This window comes from Haematobia irritans, chromosome 3 (genome assembly GCF_050003625.1).
Source record: "Haematobia irritans isolate KBUSLIRL chromosome 3, ASM5000362v1, whole genome shotgun sequence".
NCBI lineage: Eukaryota > Metazoa > Arthropoda > Insecta > Diptera > Muscidae > Haematobia > Haematobia irritans.
In genome coordinates, this window is record NC_134399.1 from 17,111,971 (window position 1) to 17,129,110 (window position 17,140).

Below are 17,140 nucleotides of genomic sequence, written 5' to 3' on the forward strand. Positions count from 1 at the left end.
TTTTGCTGTATTTTTGTATTACTAATAAATGTAGGAGCCGGTAACCAAATAATAACGGCTTCAAATAGTACCCTGGTGGTAAAAAAGCCGGGGTAAATAAATAACGGCGTCAGAGATGGTAAAATGTACTCTTGGTACACATAAATAAAAAGTTCATGTGGGCACATGAACTTTCTAGAAGACCCAGGTTTGTCATAGCAACACTGAAGCATCAAAGATCTCTTTCAACATAATATTATAAAGTTTGCGTCTGTTTCTCCAAAGTGTACTGCCGTTTGCGTCGGAAAATATCAAAAAAATGTTTCAATTAATTCCTGGGCAGAGTTGTCTTGGAAAAAAATTAACACAAAGCAGATTTTTCTCATTGCATTCTACACCATGTCATTGAGCTTAACACGGAATCGGGCAGCACTCAGTGACAGTGGGAATTTTTCCCCAAATTAAAGATATTTTTCGAAAAACCGGTTTTATCTTTGTCAAAAAAATTTTATTTCTGTAGGAAATTTTGTCAAAAATTTATTTCTGTAGATAACTACCAACCAACTTTGGCAACATGTCTATCACACAAGTTTGCTACTTGAATATTTAGAAGTAAATTTTCGTTTATAAATACCATGATAGAACTACTAAAGGTACTACATCACAGTCAGCTGTGCACAGCTGAGTACATCCAAATGTCAAAACCTGTCTGGTTACTATGGTTACATTTTATATTCCACAGGTTACCGCTGTCAAAAAATGTCTCGTTACTATTGGTTACATAGGTTACTATGGTTACATTTTACATGCCACAGGTTACCACTGGCAAAAAAATGTCTCGTTACTATTGGTTTCAAAGGTTACTATGGTTACATTTTATTGGTAACTGACACTAAAATGTAAACAAAACAAATTGAAAAATTTTAATATCTGTTGTTTACTAACGTTAAAATTATAAACAAAACTGGCATTTGGATGTACTTCAATTCTGCTGTTGTTGTTCTTTTTTTTTTGTTATACTGCAACTACCTGGGATTTATTGTACCATGATAAATACAAGGTAATCAAACTCCCATTTTCAGATTTCCAGAATTTGGAATACGATCACCAGTCTCTTGGTGTTGTTGTTTGAAATCGTGATCTTATTGCTTGATTTGACAAAATTTGAATGTTTAAATTATTACTGATTTTCTACAGTAGAGCCTTTTGTTTATTTTATTCAAAAAAAACTTGTCAAAAATGTGTTAGGGATTTTTGTGAAGAATTTAAATTTAAATTGGGGATTTTCGGTGACGAAAACATCATAATTTGGGGACAAGAGCCAAAAAAATAACATCTTCCTCACAAGTCGCAAAATGCCTGCAGCTTTGGTATTACCGACGTTGCGGTCGAAGCGCTGTTTTGATAAATTGTTTTTAAAGTCATCGTCATCGGCAATCATAATTTCGAATTGTCTGCCAAAAAATTAATGGAATGAAAACATTTATAAAAAAGAACATTTGTTACTACATAGTAGGTTCTAAATCCTATTTTCTTTGCGTTTCGTAAAGCTGGCAGTGAACTAAAGTGAGTGACGCCATCTAATACGATGTTCTCAACAAGCATGTTTTGGGGTTTGAAATGTTTTCCCTTTATAAGCATTTCAAAACGAGTCGTTTTCGCCATACCAAAAAACAAGTTCAAAACAAAAGTTTTCCTCCAAAACACGTCAATTTTAGAAAACGAACCCACCTAATTTGGAATATACCCCGAATAACATAAGTTTCATAGAAAAAAAAAAGAATAAACAAAGGCTTTTAAGAACATGGACATGTGAAAGTAACATAAAAAATTTTTCCCTTTGCGCGCGGTAATTATTTGGACATAGGCATAGACCAATTAAAATAGAGACATACCTTGATAATTCACCATGGTGTTGTTTATTTGCAGTGCGCAGTCATTCCACTCAATTGCGCAGTCAAGAATTACCGTACAAATCAGTCAATTTGCATTACAAAAAAGATGTGGATGTATAGAATTTTACATGTTTTTCCAATATTTGGTGTTTCATCAAAAAAAAAACAAACGAAAGAAAACAAATTAAAGCCAAATTTAAAAATCACTCAATTGCAGACAAAAAGAGCCATCTACGGTGTGCAGACAAACTACAGCGGTGTGAATTCACTTTCGTTGTCTATACCTTCCTTGGTCTATGACATAGGTTGCATACATGTGAATTTCGAGTAAATGTAAATTTCTAGTTTCCATGGTAACTGTCAAACTAAAACATCTCAACCCGATGTGAACGGTGAAATGTTTTGGAAAAACGAATGAGGAAAACGAGTCGGTGGGATCATAGCATAACCTAACCTATACCTTGATATACAATTGGTTTTCTGAAAAATCCACTGTATTTTTGTGTTTGTTGTATTTCATATGTCAGAGATGATAACTGTTGTTGTCATATTGCAGAGTGTACGATTTTCCGTACCAATATAAATCGCTTGTATTTATATGAACATTGGTTTAATGACAATGACACTTTATATATAACATCCAGAAAATGGAAATGAAATATCCCAAAATACAAAATTTGGACAATATTTTACTAATTTCTATCGTTTTCTTCTGTTAAAAAGTATAGTAAAAAACCCCAACAGTGTTTTGCCATCACTATTACATGTTTAATGCTTATATGGTAATTAGTCTACTAACGTAACGTTATAATGAACATAGCTACGCACAAAGTAAAATACCCAAATATAAAGACGCACTGTCAAAACTGGTACTACTTTTTGAAATATTGTTTTTAGTCCGGTTCGCAGCCCTAACGAAATTTCTGTGTTAAAACGGGTATTAAGATCGAGAAATCAAATCTGTAAAAGCAGAGCCAGATTATGACTTTTTTTTTGGCAAATTTTATTATAAATTGATGGGGATTGGTCTAAAGCAACGGTTGAAAAAGTCTAATCTTCATTGCATATGAATTATAAAAGAAAAGTAACCGTGAAAATATGGAAATTTTAGAACGATAATGCGAATTTAATACCCTTCTTAAGAATTGAATTGTTAGATTTTAATCGAAGATTTCTTGCCACGTTCTTATTGATTTTTAATTTTGCTCACGCAAGAAGTACATCGCAAAACTGTGTTATTAGCACGCAAACGCGTGCGCGGTTATTTTGTTAAAATAGTGCGATTAAAAGAAGATAATTTAACTCAATTGATACGCATTGTCTTTGTCATTTAAATTTGATTAAGTGATAACATGAATATTGTTACGTTTTTATATTTAGGCGTTTTTAATTACCCGACAATTAAAACACAGTTCTTTTAAATAACGACAATCTACAATTTATTTACTATGACTTCACACTTTACAATTCGTTCACACTGAAGTTATTCGTTTGACGCTTTAATTAAGACTGACTCGTTAGCAGCATGCGAGCGCTTTTATATATGACGGTGTGGCAATACGAGAACATTCTGGTAGCACTACAATATTCTGGCAACGCCAGAACATTCTTAGACAATGCTAGAAGGATCTACGACCATTAAGTAATTCGTCTGGTGGCTGCCAAACACATACACACTCACATAGATATATGCTCGCATTACTACAACAACAATGACAATAGACAATGAGATGAAATGAGAAAGCAAAATAACAAAGCAAAGGGGTTGTTATTCTATGAGAGAGTAAGAACTAACATTTCGGTAAGCAAACAAAAGAACATAAAAGAAATTCAGGAAAATACTAGAAAATGAATAGATGATTCCAACAAGTGATAGCGAAATTTTATCGTTACAATTTTAAATTTTAAATTAACGGAAACTAATTTAAATAAACTTATATCTATAATTATCAAATTCGTAACACTGCCTCCCGCTTAAGCCTGTTCGTCCCGAACAGGCACAGAACCTGTTCCGTAAGGAGCCAATCGTTCCAGATGTACAACTTTCATCTTTGATCTAGGGCTGTCGTCCTTCTGAATCCGGTATACAACATCATTGATCTTCTTGATGACTTTGTATGGGCCTTCCCACTGTGTTTGCAGTTTAGGACACAATCCTTTCTTTCGTTGCGGGTTAAATAGCAGAACCAATTCTTCTTCTTGGAAGCCTTCAGTATTTACAGCACGATCGTATCTCGCCTTCATTCTGTTGCTGACCATTTTTATTTTGTTGCGCACTGATTCGTGAACTTCACCGAAAGTGTTTGGGATGTCGTTTCTGTTTTCTTCCATGGCGAGCTCATTAGGTTTAGCACCGAATATCAGATCACCAGGCAACTTCAACTCAGTTCCGAATAGAACATTGGCCGGTGTTCGAGAGGTGGAATCATGAATGGCAGATCTATACGACAGCAAAAACTTTGGTATATGCTCGTCCCAGTCCCTCTGGCCGTTGTCCACTACTTTTCGAAGATGTTCCTCCAGAGTGCGATTAAACCTTTCTACCATGCCATCGGATTGTGGATGTAATGGTGTAGTCCTCGTTTTCTTGATACCAAGGGATTCACACATCTCTTTGAATATGGCCGATTCAAAATTTCTTCCCTGGTCTGAGTGAATCTCGGACGGCACACCGTAGCGACATATCCAGTTTTTGTTGACAACATCCACAATCGTTTTTGCTTCTTGGTTTGGAATTGCATACACCTCCGGCCATTTGCTGAAGTAATCCATGACCACAAGGACATAACGGTTTCCAGAATCACTTACTGGGAAAGGGCCTGCCACGTCCATTGCTATTCTTTCAAACGGGGCTCCTGGTCTATATTCTTGCATAGGACCTCGACATTTCCTTGTTGGACCTTTCGCCTTCATGCACTTCTCGCAATTGGCTACCCATTCAGCAATTGATTTCTGGCATCCAACCCAGTAGAATCGTTGCTTCACTTTCTCGGCGGTTTTGGTTATTCCCAGATGACCTCCACTGGGACCATTATGGAACTCCGCCAAAACATCTCTTATTTTGGAATCTGGAACGATGATCAAATTTCGGCTGCTCTTGCCATCTTCGCTTTCCCATTTACGTTGCAGGGATCCATTGACTAGAACTAAACTATCCCATTGAGCCCAGTATGCTTTCATAAGTGGACTTTCGGCTGCGATGTCTTTCTTGCTGGGTTTCTTATTTTCTTGTTTTGCCGAAATAATTTTTCTCAGAATGGGATCTTTATGTTGCTCTGTTGACCAGTCTGTGCCAGATTCGATGTGTAACTGTCTGACATTTACAACTGTCTCCTTTGGTTCAGCCTTCGAGTAGCGTCTGCTTTCTACATTGCAATGCCGTCGTGTCAAGGCTTGATCAATAACTTGTTTGCCAGCTTTTCTATTATCCGCAAAATTTGAATTTGAGTCGCTTGGCTTTGTGGTCGCCTTCTTCTGATTATTGTTTAATGGAGATGGCGAGATTGACCCCGACGTTTTACGCCACGCTTTACATTCCCGGGAAAGATGTCCAGCCTTATCACAGTTATAGCATTTCATTCTAGATTTATTTGCTTGCTGCTTCATTTCTTGCATTATCTGCTTTAGAGCCTCTTTTACCAATTCAATGACCGATTTCGATTCTTCACACTCGGTCTCTACTCTGCGTACTTTGTGAATTTGAGGCCGTGCCAGCAATCTCGCAGTCTCTTGTACAAGTGCAAATGTTACTGTTTCTGTGAATGTAGCTTTTTGTGCGGCATATGTTGCACATTTTATCTCAGGGTCTCGAATGCCATTCACAAAGGTCTCAATTTTGATGCGGTCCACAAGTGGGTGACTCTCTCCTGGGTATGTCAGTAGCACCAACCGCTCAACTTCTGTTGCAAAGTCTTGTAGAGTCTCGTTTGATTTCTGGACTCTACCTCTTAATTCCATTCTAAAGATGTCTTGCTTGTGCTCTCCACCATACTTGCGTTGAAGCGCCGCTATTACTTCATTATAGTTATTTCTAGAAGCAGCGGGAATGCTTTGTATCACATCAGCAGCATTGCCCTTTAATGCCAATAGAAGTTCAATTGCTTTATCATCGTCATTCCACAAATTTCTAGAAGCAACCATTTCGAATTGGAATTTGAAGACATCAAATGACGTTGAGCCATCGAAAACAGGAGTTTTGATTTTTGAGCCCTCAATGACGCGCACTGGACCACCTTTAATTTCCAGCTCTGACATTTTTTTCTCGATGTGCAGAAACTTCTCATCATGAACCATAATTTTCTCATCCACAGAAAGAACTTTCTTATCCAATTCCACAATTTGATTTTCTATATGGTCCACACGTTTTTCCATGCCTTCAGAAATTTGTTGTAGTTTTTCATTGAGAATTCTAGAATTTTTGTCGAATTTTTCTTCCAATTTTCTTGAACTTGCTTCCATTTGTAGGGCATTTTCTTTCAGCAATTTTCTAGAAGTTTCTTCCATTTTTCTAGAATTTTCTTCCATTTTTCTAGAATTTTCTTCCATTTTTCTAGAATTCTCATCCATGATTTTTCTAGAGTTTTCCTCCATCATTTTGCTCAAAACACTGAGCATTGATGTGTAGTCCACAACACTCGAAGCCACAGACGGAGTTTCTATACTGCTGGTATTGACGAGTATTGATTCATCAATGTCTTCCTTATAATCAAACTCATGCGTCGCAATGTCAATATTACGCCGTTCAAACTCTTCCAGTAGACGCTTTTGAAGCTGGGCCTTATTGCCTGTTGTCGGCAGCTCCAGTTTGCTCAACTCCTTTTTTAGGTCTTCCACTCGAAGCTCATTAAACTTCATTGTAGATTTTTTTTCGTTATTTCACTTCCGACACCAATTGTTACGTTTTTATATTTAGGCGTTTTTAATTACCCGACAATTAAAACACAGTTCTTTTAAATAACGACAATCTACAATTTATTTACTATGACTTCACACTTTACAATTCGTTCACACTGAAGTTATTCGTTTGACGCTTTAATTAAGACTGACTCGTTAGCAGCATGCGAGCGCTTTTATATATGACGGTGTGGCAATACGAGAACATTCTGGTAGCACTACAATATTCTGGCAACGCCAGAACATTCTTAGACAATGCTAGAAGGATCTACGACCATTAAGTAATTCGTCTGGTGGCTGCCAAACACATACACACTCACATAGATATATGCTCGCATTACTACAACAACAATGACAATAGACAATGAGATGAAATGAGAAAGCAAAATAACAAAGCAAAGGGGTTGTTATTCTATGAGAGAGTAAGAACTAACATTTCGGTAAGCAAACAAAAGAACATAAAAGAAATTCAGGAAAATACTAGAAAATGAATAGATGATTCCAACAAGTGATAGCGAAATTTTATCGTTACAATTTTAAATTTTAAATTAACGGAAACTAATTTAAATAAACTTATATCTATAATTATCAAATTCGTAACAATATATTTGTTTTCATTTATAATTTTGATTGTTTTAGAAAAAGTAATGGCGAAAATAAAGTGATGTTTAGCTCGAAAATCGAGCATAGTACCGGCCTTAAGAATTGTGAAATGTTAACCGAAGATTCCTTGACACGTTGTTATTGATTTTTAATCGGGATCCCATAAGAAGTACATGCCAAACTGTTTTATTGGCACGCAAAATTGATTTCCGTTTGAGGTACATACCGAACAAAACTCTCGAGAAATTATGTTATCGATCGTTACCGTCCGTATCAGTGTTGCCAGGTAATTTTTGATTCTCCCCCCCAAACCTTATGAAAAAAACCCCTAAATTGGTCTAGACTTTTTTCAAAAACCTCCAAAAAATTTAAGTATGTAAATAATACAAAAAGAGGCACAAAATTTCGTTAAAAATCCTGTAGTGATACACTTAAAAAATTAAATTTAACACAAATATATAAACTGAAAGAAGATTTTTTCTGAGGAACAAAATTTTAGACAAAATAAGTTTTTTATGCTAAAAATTTTCTTTTGAAGTAAATAAAAATCATTAGATAAAATCATTACACCTCTTGTCACAAATTCGGGTTCGATTCCTGCTTCTACCGAACACCAAAAAGTTTTTCAGCGGTGGATTATCCCACCTCAGTAATGCTGATGACAAATCTGAGGGTTTCAAAGCTTCTCTAGGTGGTTGCATTGCAATGTGGAACGCCGTTAGGACTCGGCTATAAAAAGGAGGTCCCTTTATATTGAGCTTAACTTGGAATCGGGCAGTGAAACGAAAGAAATTCACCAGTGTGGTATCACAATGGACTGAATAGTCTAAGTGAGCCTGATACATCGGGCTGCCACCTAAGCTAACCTTGCTTTTAATTGTATCAAATATTAAAAATGCCCCTTCAACAGATGCGTTTAAAAAAGAATGTCAGTGCATACTTGCTTGTATTTAGGAACATGGGTTGACTTCCCTTATTTTTTTCTCAAAATTCATGCCAGAATTGTTCCAAATTTTGTTGAGAATTGCTCTACTTTATAAGATCTAAAATATTTTTTACCCCCAAAAATCCCCCCAAATAAATGTTACCCCTAAAAATCTCCCTAAACGTGTAAAAAATCCCAAAATTTGGGGGGGAAACCCCCAACCTGGCAACACTGGTCCGTATGGAGGTGTAGGAGACAAAAACACATTTCATATGTCGATAAAGCTCCTATTGATTCACAGGAATATTTACTGCAAACTAGTAAGGACTGTATTATTGGTTAATTATTAATTTATTATAGAAGGACTGTGTTATTGGCATATACGGAAAAATTTCGCTAATGGTCCATATAAAAGTTATCGATCGTTACCGTCCGTATGGAGGTGTAGGAGACAAAAACATATTTCATGTGTCGATAAAACTGTGCATGCATTTCCTATTGATTCACAGGATTATTTACTGCAAACTATCAATGACTGTATTATTGGCTCGTAGAAGGACTGCATTATCGGTTAATTATTAATATATTATAGAAGAACTGTGTTATCGGCATATACGGAAATTTTTCGCTAATGGTCCATATAAAAGGCCGATATTATGTTCAGTTTTAGAGTTTTTTTCTTATTTTAGAATAATTAAAACTAAAAGTGAAGATTATTTGTCGTGTTCTTATCGATTTTTAATTTTGCTCCCATATGAAGTACATGTCAAAACTGTTTTATAGGCATGGAAAATTGATTTCCGTTAGATGTGCATACCGAACTGAAATTTACAGCAAAACTCTCGAGGAATTATGTTATCGATTGTTACCATCCATGTGGAGGCGACACAAACATATTTCATGTGTCGATAAAACTGTGTATCGATTGGTTAAATTGTGCTCCGATAAAGGTGTAGTGGGAATTTTTGCAAGAGTTACATACCGGGGGTTTATGGAAATGTACTCATTTTTGCTTACGAATATCTCTTGTTTATATTTGGTCAATAATATTTCGCCTAGACAAACATTGTGGTTTTTTGTAAAATGACATTTGCTGTGGATATCAAAAGAAAAAGCGAAACGCCTGAATTAGAGGCATGTATAGCCAAAATTTTGTTTATATGTCGGTAATACGGTTTTGGTATTATTAGGCCAAATATGCTGTTCTTGTGAAAATTACTATTACGCTCCAATAAAAATATATTATTCCCGTGGTCCGACATGGATAACGTTTATCGGTAACACAGTTTCATAATGTATTTCTTGTGATAGACAAATTTTTATCGATAATAATGGCCCTCGGAATTCTCGATTTCATATATTGCAATGCCATCTTAATGGTAGTAAAATGAACGAAAAAAACGACTGCACAAGGACCAAACTGAAGATTTTGACAATTAAACAAAAAAAGATAATAGCTACACACCACTAATAACAACATATTATACTACCATATTCGAAAATTGAATTTGTTAAAAGATTTTATTCATGAATCAATAGTTTTCATATCGATTTATTTGTTTATATAGTTTAGTTGTTCTTTTTTTGTTTGTTTTGAATATACACCATATGTAACAAGCTCAAATATTTATGTAATATTCTTTTTTTTTCAACAAATTTTATTTATTACTTCAATATATATATTTTACTCATTTTTATATATAAAGTATTTAGTAAACAATTAGTACATAGTTTTTCGTTTCGTAAAAGTTTTCCACATAATACATATACAATATATAAAATGCATAAAATATTATAAAAAAAAAAAAAACAAAGAAACAATATGTAAGTATTATCATAAAAATAATGAGGTGAATGAAAAAAAAATAATAATTATTTATTTAATATGGAAAAACAAAGAGTTGATTGTTTTTTTTTTATTTTAAGATTGGAGGTATGAGTGTAAAAACGTCTTTTTGTTTCACATTAAATTCAATTAATTAGTAAATTAAATATTAAAAAAAAAACATAATAATAGTTAATATTAAATTTAAATAAAATCAGTAGCTGTTAATTTTCGTTTAGGTAAACCTATTTTGTTCAGGCAATAATGGGGCTTGGCTTTTTAATTCTGTTTTTGTTTTTGTTTTTTTCATTTGTATAATTTTAGGATTTATAATTTTAGATTTTAAAAATATTTTTTTCTTCTTCTATAATTCTTAAAGAATCTCTTTTGTCTTCTTTCACTCTTTCTTGAGTTTTTAAAACCAATATTTTTTTAGTTTTATTTTATATTTCAAGTGATGGGGGTGGAGCTTGAATAATTTAACTAGAATATGGATAGTAGGAAAAACAATATGGTGAAATTTTAAATGCATTTAAAACTATTCAAAGATAAAAGCAACAAATTTGTGGAATTCTTCCATATAAAAGTTTTTTTTTTAACATAGGTTTTGTGTGAGTTTAAAAAAAATATATTTAAATAATATTTAACTAAAATCACTTATAACAAAACGTTAACGATAAGAAGAATAGTCAAATGAATTAAAAAAAAAAAAAGATTTCTTTTCAGGTTCTATCTTCTTGGTTTTTAGCAATCTTATAATAAATTTGTGATTAGTTAGTTGTTGTTGTTGCCTTTTAAAGTTTCTCAAAAACACGTTTAAATAAATACACATTTTTGTTGTTGTATTGTTGCTGCTGCTACAGTTATTTTTTTCGTTTTAGTTTCTTTCGCTAATAGAATTTAGGTGGTTTCGTTTTCTACCAGACTAGCATTTGTCGTATACGCTGTTCCATTTGGTAATTTTGCAGCTTTACCATTTGAGACTTTGGAGTTATTAGTATCCATTCCATTTGCCGTTAGTTTTTTGGATGTTTTTGTAGGGAAGAAAACCTTAAAAAGCAAAAAAACGAAAATAAAAATTATTGCAATCTTTAGGGGATAGATTAATACATGGAGACTAAATAAAATTTCCTATAGAAATGTAATTTTCAGAAAATTTTCTATAGAAATTAAATTTCGAGGAAGTCTCCTATAGAAATTAAACTTTGAGAAAATCTTCTACAGAAATTAAATTTTCCAAAAATTTCCTATAAAAAGGAAAAATTTCCTATAGAATGAAATTCTGAGAAAATTTCTTATAGAAATTATTTTTTTCAAAACTTTCCTACAGAAATGAAATTTTCAGAAAATATCCTATAGAAATGAAATTTTCTGAAAATTTTCTATAGAAATGAAATTTTCAGAAAGTTTCCTATAGAAATGAAATTTTCAGAAAATTTTCTTTAGAAATAAAATTTTCCAAAAATTTCCTATTCAAATCAAATTTTCAGAAAATGTCCTATAGAAATGAAATTTTACAAAAAATTTTCTTATAAATGGATTTTTTAAAATTTCAGAAAATTGCCTATACATAACGAAATTTTCAGAAAATTTCCTATACATAATGAAATTTTCAGAAAATTTGAATTTTAAAATTTTCAAAAATTTCCTACAGGAATGAAATTTTCCAAAAATTTCCTATAAAAAGGAAAAATTTCCAAAAATGTTGAGAAAATTTCTTATAGAAATTTTTTTAAATTTTCAAAAATTTCCTACAGAAATGAAATTTGCAAAAATTTCCTATAAAAAGGAAAAATTTTCAAAAATGTTTCTTATAGAAATTAAATTTTTCAAAAAAATTCCTATAGAAATGAAATTTTCAGAAAATTTTGTATAGAAATGAAATTGTTCAAAAAATTTGTCATAGAAATGAAATTTTCCAAAAATTTCCTATCGAAATGGAATTTTCCAAAAAATTTTTATTGACTGAAATTTTCTGGAAATTTCCTATAGAAATAAAATTTTCCAAAAATTTCCTATAAATATGAAATCTTCTTTTTGTAAAATTTCATTTCTGTAGGAAATTTTTCAAAAATTTCTTATAGAAATGAAATTTTCAGAAAATTTCCTATAAAAATGAATTTTTGAGGAAATTTCCTATAAAAAAGAAATTTTGAGAAAATTTCCTACAAACATGAAATTTTCAGAAAATTTCCTATAGAAATGAAATTTTCAGAAAATTTCCTAAAGAAATGAAATTTTCAGAAAATTTCCTATAGAAATGAAATTTTCAGAAAATTTCCTTTAGAAATGTAAATGTTCAAAAAATTTGCCATAGAAATTAAATTCTCCAAAAATTTCCTATCGAAATGGAATTTTCCAAAAAATTTCTATTGACTGAAATTTTCTGGAAATTTCCTATAGAAATAAAATTTTCCAAAAATTTCCTGTAAATATGAAATCTTCCAAAAATTTCCTATTCAAATCAAATTTTCAGAAAATGTTCTATAGAAATGAAATTTTACAAAAATTTTCTTATAAATGAATTTTTTAAAATTTCAGAAATTTCCTATACCTAACGAAATTTTCAGAAAATTTCCTATACATAACGAAATTTTCAGAAAATTTCCTATACATAATGAAATTTTCAGAAAATTTGAAATTTAAAATTTTCAAAAATTTTCTACAGAAATGAAATTTTCCAAAAATTTCCTATAAAAAGGAAAAATTTCCAATAATTTTGAGAAAATTTCTTATAGAAATTAATTTTTTTAAATTTTCAAAAATTTCCTACAGAAATGAAATTTTCCAAAAATTTCCTATAAAAAGGAAAAATTTTCAAAAATTTTGAGAAAATTTCTTATAGAAATTAAATTTTTCAAAAATTTCCTATAGAAATGAAATTTTCAGAAAATTTCCTATAGAAATTAAATTTTTCAAAAATTTCCTATAGAAATAAAATTTTCAGCAAATTTCCTATAGAAATGAATTTTTCAGAAAATTTCCTATAGAAATGAAATTTTCAGAAAATTTCCTATAGAAATGAAATTTTCAGAAAATTTCCTATAGAAATGAAATTTTCAGAAAATTTCCTATAGAAATGAAGTTTTCAGAAAATTTCCTATAAAAATGAAATTTTCAGAAAATTTCCTATATAAATAAATTTTTGAGGAAATAAAAATAATTGTATAATTAGATATAATGCATTTGTACGTCAATTGCCTGTTTCGGTGGAAATGAAATTTTCTGAAAATTTCCTTTAAATGTTCAAAAAATTTGCCATAGAAATGAAATTCTCCAAAAATTGTCTATCGAAATGGAATTTTCCAAAAAATTTTCATTGACTGAAATTTTCAGAAATGAAATGTTCTTAAAAATTTCCTATAGAAATGAAATTTTGAGGAAATATCCTATAGAAATGAAATCTTCCAAAAATTTCCTATAAAAATGAAATCTTCCAAAAATTTTCTATTGAAATCAAATTTTCAGAAAATGTCCTATAGAAATGAAAGGAACTTTGAGAAAATTTCCTATAGAAATGAAATTTTCCTAAAACTTCCTAAAGAAATGAAATTTTACAAACAATTTCCTATAGAAATGAAATTTTACAAACAATTTCTTAGAAATGATTTTTTTTTTAATTTAAGAAAATTTCCTATACGTAACGAAATTTTCCGAAAATTTCCTATACATAATTAAATTTTCAGAAAATTTCCTATAAAAATGAATTTTTGAGAAAATTTTCTATAAAAATGAAATTTTGAGAAAATTTCCTATAAACATGAAATTTTAAGAAAACTTCCTATAGCAAGGAAATTTTGTGAAAATTTACTATAGTAAAAAAAATTTCTGAACATTTCCTATACTAAAGAAATTTCTCATAGAAATTAAATTTTCCAAAAATTTCTTTATAGAAATGAAATTTTGAGAAAATTTCCTATAAAAATAATTTTTAGAAAATTTTCTATAGAAATTAAATTTTCAGAAAATTTCCTATAGGAATAAAATTTTTCAAAAATTTCTTATAGAAATGAAATTTTCAGAAAATTTCCTATAAAAATGAATTTTTGAGGAAATTTCCTATAAAAAAGAAATTTTGAGAAAATTTCTTACAAACATGAAATTTTGAGAAAATTTCCTATAAACATGAAATTTTGAGAAAATTTTCTATAAAAATAAAATTTTGAGAAAATTTCCTATAGAAATGAAATTTTCAGAAAATTTCCCATAGAAATTAAATTTTCAGAAAATTTCCTATGCAAATGAAATTTTCAGAAAATTTCCTATAGAAATGAAATTTTCAGAAAATTTCCTATAGAAATGAAAATTTGAGAAAACTTCCTATAGCAAGGAAATTGTGTGCAAATTTCATATAGAAAAATGCTGGTGTTGTTGTTTTTCATTACATTTTATTGAAATGTTATGTACAGTACATAACTTTGAAAAATATAATATCTCGCTGAAGAGGATCACCGATGGTGTATCGAAATATTCTAGAACAGCAACATTTCAATAAAAAAAGTAATAAAAAACAACAACACCAGTATTTTTCATTAGTCCATGACCTCAAGCCAAACGAATAATCCCAAAATTGTAAAATTCCAAAGGTCCACTAACATAACTAAACAAAATTTTATATAGTAAAAAAATTTTCTGAATATTTCCCATACTAAAGAAATTTCTCATAGAAATGAAATTTTGAGAAAATTTCCTATAAAACTAATTTTTAGAAAATTTTCTATAGAAATTAAATTTTCAGAAAATTTCCTATAGAAATTAAATTTTTCAAAAATTTCTTATAGAAATGAAACTCTTAGAAAATTTCCTAGCAAAATAAAATTTTCAGAAAATTTCCTATAGAAATGAAATTTTCAGAAAATTTCCTATAAAAATAAATTTTTGAGGAAATTTCCTATAAAAATTAAATTTTCCGAAAAAAATCCTAAGGAAATAATTTTTTTAGGAAAAAATCCAATAGAAATGAAATTTTCAAAAAAAAAACTATAGAAATGAATTTTTGAGAAAATTTCCTATAGAAATGAAATTTTCAGAAAATTTTCTATAGCAATGAAATTTTCCAAAAAATTCCTATAAATTAAATTTTCAGAAAATTTCCTATAGAAACAAAATTTTCAGATATTTTCCTATAGAATTGAAATTTTCAGAAAATTTCCTATAGAAATGAAATTTTCCATCTTAAGGTGAGTATTAAGTTCGATTTTAGCCGCTAAAATCGCTAAAGTGAAAACTAAATCAGTAAGAAAAATATACATATTTGTTGCAAATTTTATTATAACTTGATGGGGAAAAGCCCAAAGCAAATTTTCACAAAGTCTGTATTCCTTAAAATGGATTATTAAAGAAAAGTAATCGTGAAAAAATCATGTTTTTAGCGGCTAAACTCGAACTTAATACCCACCTTTAGCTGGTAATCTTTTCAATATCAACTTACCTTCATAGCTCCTTTCGACATCAAAAAGAACCAATACAGTTGAGGTAGGAACAATACCAGTATGCCAAATATACAACCAATAGGTAATCCTACCATTGCCTGCCAAAATGTTGTATTTATTTCCACGCTGTAGCGCCACATAACGTAGGGCCACATAATGACACGGCATACAAAAAAGGAGAATAACATAACCAGGCCATTTACAATGTATGGACGAGATTCCTTCAAACCCAATGTACTGAGAATGCTACGCAACGAAACGAAGGGAGTTGAGAATTCCATCATAAACATGTAGCTATAAATGCAATGGCCACCGCCACGGATGTACTGGAAAAAAATATAATTGGACATTTTTGAGAAATAAATTTCTAAGAATTTTGATTTAACCTACCGTAACCACTAAAAATCCAACAGTGCCCACAAAGATATGATGGATCATCATGACGGGATGCGTAAAGACATATTTGAAGAAACCCCATTTACCATTTTCGGGAATTTGTACTGTCTCACCATCATAATCATAGATTTCATCCTCATGATGGCGTATATGCTGCATATCATCATTGCCATTGGTATCGGTTTCATTCAGGGCTATCAAACGTTTACCATTAGCCCCAAATGTCCGAGCTATATGCTTGTCATAGAGGCCACCATTTGATTGGCCATTCGCTAAGGGTTTCGGAGTAAACGAGGCCGAGGATGTAATCTTCATCAGCTTTAGTTTGTCTGCAATTTTCTGTGTATGCACTTGGTACATGGACCAAATGTCGTACATGAAATATGCAGTACCAAACCAGCCATATCCTTCCATTAGGCAATGGGAGGCATAGACAAATGTTTTGCTGCAGGTCGATTTGCAAACAATCAAACCCACAAGGAATGAGAATGAAGCTTGTATTGCGGAAACAATTCTGTAACGAAAAAAAAAAAAAAATAATAATAGAGTTAAATTAAAATTTATAGAGTTTTTAATATAAATATTTATAAAGAAATAAAATTTCATTTTCCTTAAAATAAAATCTCTAGAGAAATGAAAAATTCTGAGAAATTCCTATAGTAAAGAATTTTTCTGAAAATTTGCAATTTTCTGAATATTTCCTAAGTAAAAAAAAATTCTGAAAATTTCCTATAGTCAAGAAATTTTATATAGAAATTAAATTGTACTAAAAATTTGCTATAGAAAAGAAATTTTCCTATAGTAAAAACATTTTCTGAAAATTTCCTATAACAAAGAAATTTCTAAAAACTTCCTATAGTGAAGAAATTTTCTCAAAATTTCTTATAGTAAAGAAATTTTTTTGAAAATTTAAAGAAATTTTCTAAAAAAATCCTATAATAAAGAAATTTTGTGAACATTTTCTATAGTAATGAAATTTTCTAAAAATTTCCTATAGAAAATAAATTTTCTAAAAATTTCCTATAGTAAAGACGTTTTCTGAAAATTTCCTATAGTAAAGAAATTTTTTGAAAATTTTCTATAGTAATTAAATTTTCTAAAAATCTCCTATAGTAAAGAAATTTGGTGAAAATTTCCTATAGTAAAGAAATTTTCTAAAAATTTTTCATAGTAAAGGAATTTCGTGAAAATT

At 30.4% G+C, this 17,140-nt stretch overlaps 1 protein-coding gene across 3 annotated transcripts in view; it reads right to left on the reverse strand.

Moving 5' to 3' along the window:
- Positions 1 to 9,814: 9,814 nt before the first annotated feature.
- Positions 9,815 to 17,140, reverse strand: part of LOC142228461 (ceramide synthase) — a 72,284-nt gene continuing 64,958 nt past the window's right edge. For all 3 annotated transcript variants that reach the window (XM_075298899.1, XM_075298901.1, XM_075298900.1), the window contains exons 3-5: positions 15,943 to 16,462; positions 15,552 to 15,878; positions 9,815 to 11,170 (exon numbers count right to left, since the gene is read on the reverse strand). In XM_075298899.1, the coding sequence (XP_075155014.1) occupies positions 11,021 to 11,170; positions 15,552 to 15,878; positions 15,943 to 16,462 (997 nt within the window). In that variant the 3' untranslated portion in view covers positions 9,815 to 11,020. The remainder of the gene's footprint in view (positions 11,171 to 15,551; positions 15,879 to 15,942; positions 16,463 to 17,140) is intronic.